This window comes from Nanorana parkeri, unplaced genomic scaffold (genome assembly GCF_000935625.1).
Source record: "Nanorana parkeri isolate BGI_ZX_2015 unplaced genomic scaffold, ASM93562v1 scaffold349, whole genome shotgun sequence".
Classification (NCBI taxonomy): domain Eukaryota; kingdom Metazoa; phylum Chordata; class Amphibia; order Anura; family Dicroglossidae; genus Nanorana; species Nanorana parkeri.
In genome coordinates this window covers 432,356-442,628 of record NW_017306617.1, presented here as the reverse complement: position 1 = coordinate 442,628, position 10,273 = coordinate 432,356, and the positions used below count along the sequence as shown (strand labels likewise).

Sequence of the window (10,273 nt, the reverse complement as noted above, 5' to 3'; positions counted from 1 at the left end):
TAAAAAAAAAAAAAAAAAAAAAATGCTTTCTCCATAATAATGTAGTTGTGTGCAATGTTTCCAAGATCGGCATCACACTTCTCTCTGAATTCAGAATGACTGCACTGCTATTGACAAAACCAATAATAGACATTTTGACAGGAAATACACAAATCGCTCTAATGACATTTTTTTGAGTTTATTTTCTTGTCCAGCCCATCTGTTAAAACCTAAAGTGTTTGCAGATAGATGTCTTGACTTGTGTGTCCTACGTGAGGCTGTAACTTTGCAATGTCTTCTCATTTAACAGCACTACACAAACCACACTACACCACCAACATCCAAGAGCAAAGAGAAAGAGGTAGAGAAGAAAGAGATTGACAAAACGAGAGAAAGGTCTCGGGAAAGAGAGAAAAAGGAAGAAAAAGAAAGAAAAGAAAGGAAAAGGGTTTGTGTCATTTTGTTTGCTGCTATGATGTGAACATTAAGGGGTCTATTTATTTCACATCTATTTTTCACTGAGGATTTACATCACTTTGACCTGGGATTCAGCCATTTTTCTAATTGGATTCAGGTGGAAATGTTGAATCCTGGGTGAAAGTTTTTTGAATCCCCCACTATAGTCCCTTAGTAGTAGTGATTGTAATGCAGAAAATATGGGATACTGTACAATTTGGGCTAAGCAACATTGATAGATCTGCTAGAGCTCCACGCTTAGCCTCCTGCCACAACCATTAGGAGGTCAAACACGTGTGGGGGGAGGGTCTCCCTTCTGCTGTATTCTTTTTAAAGGGAATATCTTTCTTTTAAATCTTCATATTTGTCTTTTTAATTGGGTGAATATAAAATATTGCTGCCCTTTCGGATTAGAAAGTCCAGTTTATATTGCAAAGTGAATCTGATTTGGAGGCATTAAGGTTAATTTGCAAATAGGCCATTCACTTTGCAAGGGAAGTTTCTTGTGCAAGAAAAATGAAATAATTTTTTTTTTGCTTGCAAATAATTGGTTGATGTAAGTCAGCAGAACTTCACCTCATTCACTAAGCTAAGAGAAATGTACCTTGTAAAGTGCAAATTGCCTTGCAAAGTGAGCAGTCTATTTGACTTTAGGAAATCAACCCCATTTGTGTTTTATTTGTAAACTAAAGACTATTTGGTCAGAGCTTCACTCTGATGCCATAATTCCAATTAAAACAACTTTACTGATTCCAACATGATATCGCTCAGTCCCTCTTAAAGTCTGCTCTGCTCTAACATGTTTCGTAGACCTCTATGGCTAAGCCTTTTTGTAGTGAATCATGTTGGAGAAGAGCAGATTTTGAGAGGGACTGTGCGGAATCTTGTTGGAGTCAATAATGTTGTTTCTATTGGAGTTATGTCACCAATAATGTTGTTTCTATTGGAGTTATGTCACCAGAGTGCAGCTATTTGGGCTTTAAAGACTGAATACACTGGGATTTTTTGGGTGCTTCACAAGCGATGTAAATTCCAGGAAGGAGTGGTGTCCTCTTTCTCACATGCTGTAAAGACTATATAGATGGTGAAAAGTGATCTAAATCATCCAAAACCATAGCTTTCAATTTAAAGTGAATTGAATTCTAGTCAGTTATTTTTCTAAAGAAACGTTTAATACACAGCGCTTCCATGTCTCATTGTTTGCAGTGCATGTTTGGGTGTCAAACGATGGTCCAGCACTGGGTCTATACTTGATGACTATCTCTGCAAATTTAAGATCTGGAAAGCTTTAACTTATTTAAAGAGGAGGGGATGTGTCCTTTCTTTGAGTCATTCAGCTGGTCTGTTAGCATAATCTCAGCTCTTGCTCATCAGGTCTATGGTTTATTTGTTTTCTGCTTTTCAAATTTGTGTGTTAGCCCCAATTGTAATACATAAAATCTATGGCAAAACCCTTTACGCTTCCCTTTAAAGTACAAGAATGCAGGGTTCAGAGGCAAGAGCAAATGGTGTTTGGATCTGAAGATTCATAAAAGTGGTAGATGGGTGTACAAGATTTTCAATGTTCAGAACTGAAATTCTGAATTTGGTGCCACCAGACTGCCTGAGGTGTATTTGAATTGTTTAAGGTGGACTTGCCATTTACATTCCTAGCACTAAACCCCAATGCACATTTAAATATTTATCTTTACTTTCTGCACAGGATCACTCAAACAGTGACCGCGAATTGACCCAAGACCAGAAGAGACGCAAAGAAGAAAATGGAACAAGTGAGTATAGTTCATTTTTCTCAGGATGGGCTTCAGTTTTTGCTTACCACCACAGCTGTCATGACTGTTCAGATCATAAGTCTAAAGTTAGATTGGAAAGATACTCTATTTGACTTCAGTGGAAGAATAATATTTATTAGTCACTTAAACACTGTTTAACAAGCTTTAACCAATGTCCTACAATGCGTCCATTACAGCGCCATTTGGATTCCAGCGGTAAATGTTAATGGAGGACATTGGGATACCCTTTAAAGGAAGAAAAGCATTTGTCATAAATGTGTTACTTGAAATTGACCTGTTCTTCTAATTACTATCTAGTTTCATTTATCACAGATTTGCTGTATAGAATTAGACTATAGTCTTTTTAATGTCTTTGAATGCAAGATAGAAAATCTGCTATGTATGTTATACAGTAAGTGCTCTCTCACACATGCGGCAAAAACAGGGGTAGGAGAAGTGTTTTTAACGCCGCTTATTAACATATTTGCTGCAAAAAATAGATTCCATGTCGTTTTCTAGAGACATTGCCGCTGGAATAATGCCTCCATTGAAATCTATTGAACCACCTTTTAAAGCTCGTTCAACACTCTAGAGCGTTGACAAGGCATTAAACAAGGTTTTGCAATAGGAGGGACCCAAAGTTAAATAGTTAAAACAAAAAAGTGTGTGGGGTTCCCACTCCCGATCCATACTTGACCCTTAGGTCTGGTCAGAAACTTAGGAGGGGCTCCCAGAAATAAAGTTAATTTTAAAAAAAGGAAAAAAAGTGTTCCCCCCAAAGTCATACCAGGCACTTTAGGTCTGGTAGGAATTGTAACCGCACCCCCAAAAAAATAAAATAAATGGAAATAAATGCACCACACGTTTTTAAAAAGTCCTTTACTTGAACAAAAAAACACTACACAAGTTCTTGATAAGTCCTTTAATTAGAAAAAATCCCAAATAGTCCGAAAATGCATCCACCAATGGTTAATCACGTTGTCAACAATGACACTGACATGTCGAAATAAAAAAAAAGCCAGCCGACCTCTTGGCCGGCTCAACCCATTTGTTTTGATTTGGCGGTGGCCTGAGAAGACCCATAGGTGTCGGCCAAATGTCAACAAATAGGGGTAGTGGTGCCATTTGGCCATCACCTGTGGGTCTTGTCCCCATCGCATGGGGACGAGGTGCTTTTTCAGGGGGGACATTGGAAAAGCACCCTCCCAGTCCTGAGGGCATGTGGCCTGGTTTGGTGCAGAGTGGGGGTGGGGGGGGGGCTGCTCGCTTGTCTCCCCCCCACCACCCCTTTCCTGCCCTGCCATGCCCGTGCTCAGACCTGGTCTGTGTAAGAACTTTAGGGGTCCCACATTCCCTTTTTTTTTCTTCCTGTTTTTTGGGGGTGGGTTTAACCCTTAAAATTCCTACTAGACCTATGGTTTTGTAAAAAAAATACTACAAATCAAAACTGGGAAAAAAGTGTTTTTTTTAAGGTTTTTTTTTTCTCCTTTTTTTATATTTTATTTGTCCTAAGTGAGGCGTTAGACACACATATGTGATATTATATATTGTTGGGCTACATATTTATATGTGTGGGTGCACTTTTGTAAGAAAGTATATTACTGACGTGGAAGAATCACAGCAAAAATGTCAAAAGTGTGTCAGTCATTTACGAACAGAAACTAAAAACAAGCTCAGTCATGAAGGGGTTAAATCATTTTTTGGGACAGGGTATTTTCTAAGCATTTTTGACGCCTCCCTAATGCCTTGAAACCGCCTGCTGAATTCCTTGTTAATGCTATATGCGCATTAATAAATCGTGTTGCTCTTGTAGCGTTTCACAAGTGTGAAAGAGCCCTTATGGAAACATTGTACAGCTAGCACGTAGAAATAAGCATGTTCAATCAGAGTATTTGTTCTGTATATCCGCAGTTGATTTCTAAAATTCAAATTTATTTCTAATACAAGCTGCTGTTCTAGGTGGCTCCTCGAAACATAGTAAAAGTGAGAGTCCATCAGATTCCCCACACTCAAATGAAAAAGACAGAAACAAATCTAAATCTTCGAATAAAGAAAAGGGGGAGCTTATGAAAGACAAGATGGAAAAAAGCTCTTCAAGCAGCAAAAAGGTATATGACACAATCCTTACTATATAGTATTAAAGGAGATTGCAACTTCCTGTTTTACTGCTGGAGGATACTGCATGCATTGCCAAATTTACCTCTACAGAACTTGCTGATATCACTTGACAACTGGGTGCTAGTTTTTTGAGGAAGTCATATAATAAGATTGTCACATGGTCACACCTTAATCTTTGCAACAGTTTCCCTTTGTGAAAAGCCGGTTCTAGATATATGTATAACAGTCTTTTCTTGAAAACCTAATTTCCGTTGTAGAGCATGCTTGGGGTATTGGTGTGTAATGACAGGGTACATAGGAGTAAAACAAAAATAGAATTTTTTTAAATGTTCACAAACAAGATTTCATTGTACTGTCTTATCTGTTGCAGAGGATTGTATATAAGTCCAACTCATCCCATTGATGTATCGTATGAACCCTTCCATTTTTATTCTGAAATATATCCTATACAGATTTATTTTTTACATTTTGGGATTTCTATACAAATCAATGTAAACATAGTAGTTTGTTTAACCTCCCTGGCGGTATTCCCGAGTGTAGCTCGGGGTTACTTTTCCATACCATAAGCGGTAATCCCGAGCTACACTCGGGAAAGCTGCATAGCATTTACTTACCTTGTCCCTCGAGCCGCACTGTGTTCTGCGGCCGATGCCGGCTTCCGGGTTACGTCGCTTGCGAGCGTATGCGTCACAGGGGGGCGGAACCGACGGGATATTTAAAAAAATTCATTTGAAAAAAAACATCGTCACAGACGAGTGGACGAGTGGATTTTTCGAGCCCTGTATATATATAATCTACCTATCTATATCTGTTGCCCTGTCAGCTTCCTGCCTCATGCTTATAACCTACACTGTAGTAGTATAGCAATATCAAATAACAGAGTATCATGGTTGAAGGGAATGTAAACGGCTACAAAGCTTTTCTCAACTCTGAATATGTATTTTGCACTTCAGCTTAACTGCCTCCCAGCTGGCCGTTGTAAAAAAAAACGGCCGGCCGGGAGCTTCCTGGATCTGAGCGGCTGTTTTTAAACGCCCCGTCAGCCACACCCACTTGCGCAAGCCTGAAAGTGCCAAAATGTAAAAACAGGCAGCGATGCTTGTTTACATACATGTGATCCGTTGGCTATAAAGCCAGCAGATCGCTTGTATAACGTGCCGGTATGTATCTCTGCTTCATCAGCTTCTTTGGAGGTCCCTAGGTGACATTAGGGGTCTTGGAGACCCCTGATGTCTCCATAAAGAGGACCTGTCACATCCTCTTTGCTATCACATTTCTTAGCCCCCTATGTGATGACAATAAAGTTAAGTGAAGAAAGAAAATAAAAGTTGCAAAAAAAAAAAAATTTTAAGTCACGCATGAAAAGGAATTTAAAAAAAAACACTCTTTTTTTTAAAGTCCAGCACCCACATGCATCGGGTGCGAAAACAACGATTGCGCCCATTATGCCGCACATGTTGCATATCGCCACGAACATCACAGTGAGAGCAATAATTGTAGGGCCAATCAATTTAAAAGATTGACATGTTTGGTGTCTATTTATCTGACATGACCACGTCTTTTATATTTTACCAAAAAAATGGGTAATAATTGTATTATAATGTTAAAAAAAAAAAACTTTTTTGTCAGCATTTTCAGTAATATTTCCTTAACCAGTTGCCGTCCACCCGTTGCAAAAAAACGGACAGACGGCGCACTCGCATTTGCGGGTTGCCGTCTCCATTTTTTTTTTGCTCAATGCAAAGAGCTGTTAACCGGCTGTTTCACATACACACGATCGGCGGCTCTATAGCCTACCGGTCGCGTATGTGCTGGCTGCGTGACCCCCCTCGGGTGCCGAATTGTTATCCCCCTATGTAATAGCAATAACAATAAGTGTAAAAAAACATAAAAAGAGTAAAAAAATAAATGTCACATAAAAAAAGTTAAAAAAACCCCCAAATTTTCAAGTCCCCCCACCCCCACATTTACGCACGTATAAACGTAAATACGTATTTGCGGCGCCAGCATGCGAAAATTACAATTGCGCCACACATGTTACATATCATCGCGAACGTCTGAGTAAGAGCAATCACTGATAACACTAAACTGATGAGCGGTAAAAGCTTTTAAAGCGTCGCCTACGGCCAATTTTGGGTATTGTAGTTTTTTGAGGTTTTGCGTGCGCGCAATTTTAAGGCTTGACATGCTTGGTCTCTTTTTACCCGATGTGACCGCGTCTTTTATATTTTACGGAAAAATTGGGTAATAAATGTTTTATCATTTAATATAGGGGAAACCGTTTTTTTAAAATTTGGTAATTTTCCCTTAATATAGTAAAAAATTAAACCCCCCATGGTGATTAAATACCACCAAAAGAAAGCTCTGTCTGTCCCCCAAAAAATGGTATAAAATGTATTTCAGTACAGCGTTGCATGACAGAATAAACGTCAATCAAAGTACCGCAGCGCTGAACACTGAAAAATGGCCTGGATGGGAAGGGGGTTTAACACCGTGGATTTCAAGTGTTTAATATGGTAAAAAATAAAAACCGTAGTGGTGATTAAATACCACCAAAAGAAAGCTCTATCTGGCCCCAAAATTTTTTATAAAATTAGTTTCAGCACAGCTTTGCATGACGGAATAAATGTCTGTCAAAGTACTGCAGCGCTGAATACTGAAAAATAGCCTGGACAGGATGGGTGGGGGGTGTAAAAGTGGTTCAAGTGACCCTGTCAGCACAGGCTCATTTGTATAGCATTACATACCTGCTGAAAGAAAGGCTCACTATACTTACCTTTCTGGCAGGTCGTTTGTTAAAACACCATCTTTTTGATGCTCACCAGCAATTGCAGGTATACGACTGGTCATATGGGTTGAATACCTATCTCCCCCACCATGCCCAATGTAATGTAGTGACATACAAGCTGGCAGGAGAAACCACAGTGTGCGACGTAAGGTCAGGTAAGTATTTTACACACTCAGAAGTGTGCAATACATGTAGCTGCTGGTGAACAGGCGGCTAGAAAGCTGAGCATAGTGACTCTTCTTTTGGCAGGTACAGTATGTAGTTCTAGACAAGTGAACCTGCGCTGACAGAGTAACTTAAATATCTCTCCTCTGTCCTGAGCATTAAAGTTTATTTACACTTGTCCATTTTCTGGCATTAAAACAGAGGAATTGTATATGAAAATGCATTTCAAGTAAAAATCCTATTTCTTTATGACTGGTTCAGCTCTAAGTGCTGCAGTTTTAAACTAAGGGCTTTGTTTTTTAACAATATCAATATAGAAGATATAAGGGGCCATTCACGACTACACATGTGCGTTACCACATGCACTGCAGAATGTGCGCATAGGTAGAAATGGGCCCTGTGGAAATGCTTTGCGTTGCATATGCAGGGATTTTGCTTAGCAGAGGTAAACAGGAGTATCCTGTATTATTTCATTGAAGATGTGCCAAGGTACATGGTAGTCCTTCATCTGACTATACCTGGGGGTAAAAGAATGAGTACCATTTTCCTTTGTATAAGCCCTATAACCACATAACACATTAGGCCTTCTTTTCATTAATTTTCCTTTCCCCATGAAAGCTCGGATTAGATAGTTCTCTTTAGTTCCAGCTTGTGAAGTTAACGGACTTGGGAGTTTAGAGTAATTGTTGTATTCCTAATACTGTAGTTCTGTTTAGCTTCTAGAACAAGGTATAATTAAAGCAAAGAATGTCCTTTTATTTCTTTTGAATAGGAATCTAGACATGACAAGGAAAAATCTGAGAAGAAGGAGAAACGTGACAGCGCAGGAGGAAAGGAGGAAAAAAAACAATATCCTTTCATGTTAATGACTCGGGATGCTGCTGGGCTCACAAACTGAGACCATGATACATTGATTTTCCCGAAGTTCAATTGTTCATTAGTATTGGTGGGGGGGAGATATGGATCATTTCCCCTGGCTTGTACTGAAAAGGCAAAATAAACCATATTTTGCCAAGTGCATTTCTGTTGTTTATTGTAAATTTAGAATCTTTTTTTTTTTCTTTTTTTTCATAGTACTTTTTGGAACTAAGTTGTCAGGAAATTGATGAAGGCCTCCCAGAAAAAAAGTGTGCTCATGAGAAATTGATTTCTGTCTAACCCCAAGGATGTGTGTTGCAATTCCAGTCAAGTGTGTAAAGCACAAACCAAAATCAATCAAACCTATTATTTTCTGCTGTGTTTGCACCAGCCCCACCGCAGATTTGTTCTTTGTGTTAATTGCAACTGCTTTACTTGGAAAGATGCTGGGTTTGCTTTTTGCAATATATTATGAAATTGCATAGTGCCAACACCCAAATATGAAGACAATGCACTGTTTATTTTTTAAAATAACAAGGATTCAGAGGAAATTCTCCAAATAGTAGGGTTTTTCTTTCACTGTTGTGTCCCCAGGAAAGAGAAAAAAAAGAAAATATTCTCAACAGGACACAGAAAGCAAAACGTTTTGTCCAGTCCAGTCTTTAAACACTTTAACAACAGCTGCTCTTGAAATTTAACGCATTCTGCTGTTTTGCTGATAATCGCTCCAAGCGCCAACAATCGTCCCACGTTCAAAGGCTGTTAAATCGCATTGTTTACCCATATCTTCAGAAAAAAAATCACTTCTACTGCCATAAACAACCTGCTTCCCTATTTATAATGGTCTTGCCCTCTAGCAACTTCAGCGCGACATTTTAGCTAATTATAGCAAATTTGCTATATAGCTAAAATATTTTACAGATAAACCGATGCTTTCTAAAGAGATAGCCTAAAGCACAACCTGCCATTGACGTTGTCCTCTAATCAATACCTCAACCCCTTTTGGTGCAGCCCACACAAGATTATACTTGTTCTGAGTTAGGATCTTTTCTTTGACATGGTCCCGGCTGGCTCCTCATACTGCGCATGCGTGCCTCAGTCCCATTCTTTCCTGTGGATATCTATACCCATGACAGCCTCCAGAGGTCCCTCAGAGTACTGCCTTTAAATAGGAATGAATGGGGCCTGCAGTGTGCTTGTGCAGTATAAAGATGAGCTGGCTTGGACCATGTTGGAGGAAAGGTAGCTGGCTCGGGATGAAGCATGATATGAGCCTGGTGTGCTGCACTCTGAGGGGTATTTATTAATAGACAGATTCACCAAAGGTGAAGTTGTTCTTTAAGCTTATAAACCTCTCTGGTGAACTATTTTAGTTGCTTCCACAGATATATACCCAAATATTTATACTTAAGTGTTTTCTTTATATTGCAGTTCATACCATTTATAAAGCATGCGTTTACTTTCCTTAATTAAAGCTTTACCCATAAATCTTCAGATAAGCACAGATAATGAATTCTGGTAGTATCAAGGTAAGCCTTTTTTTAATTCAAATGTTGGTCATGTGAGATTTTTTTTCTGGTGCATTCGAGCTGTAGGACACTTGTGCTATTATATGACAGAAAATTGACATGGCCTGCCATTGGCTTTACAGCATGTGAATCCAAAGATGCCACTTGTGAAATGATCTTGATTTGGTGTAACAGTAGGAAATAATGTGTGGTATGGCTTGAAGAACTGATCTAAATTGGGTTTATTCAAATGTTACTCACATTTTTGTATGCTGGCAAGACGCAAGGATCCTGCCACAATTACTGTGAGTGTGGTGGATGTCGTCAGCGTTCGCCTTCCCCTAACCTCACAAGTAAACTTTTGATATTTTTTGTAGCTACACAGTGAAGCCGTTCCATAGGCTTGACACACTCCAGACACTGACACTCTTTTGTATGAAACTGCCAGTATAGCAAAAGAGGTGAGTTATGAAGCTGTGGTTATGAATTTTCATGCCCATGCCTCTCTGAAGCAAACAAGTACACGCATAAAATGTTTGTATTTCAAGCATTTCGAGCACCCTGGACCTATGGTGCCTTCCCCCCCCCCCCCCTTTTTTTTGATCTGTCCCCTTTTTCAAAAGGTATGGAAT

The 10,273-nt window shown here is 39.2% G+C and overlaps 1 protein-coding gene across 2 annotated transcripts in view; it reads left to right on the top strand.

Moving 5' to 3' along the window:
• Positions 1-10,273, top strand: part of THOC2 (THO complex 2) — a 132,702-nt gene that overhangs the window by 115,323 nt on the left and 7,106 nt on the right. The window contains exons 34-38 of one of the 2 annotated variants that reach the window (XM_018558625.1): positions 290-427; positions 2,138-2,204; positions 4,164-4,312; positions 8,048-8,124; positions 9,615-9,662. In XM_018558625.1, coding sequence (XP_018414127.1) covers positions 290-427; positions 2,138-2,204; positions 4,164-4,312; positions 8,048-8,124; positions 9,615-9,642 — 459 coding nt within the window. In that variant the 3' untranslated portion in view covers positions 9,643-9,662. The remainder of the gene's footprint in view (positions 1-289; positions 428-2,137; positions 2,205-4,163; positions 4,313-8,047; positions 8,125-9,614; positions 9,663-10,273) is intronic. The other variant, XM_018558626.1, reaches the window with a different exon arrangement.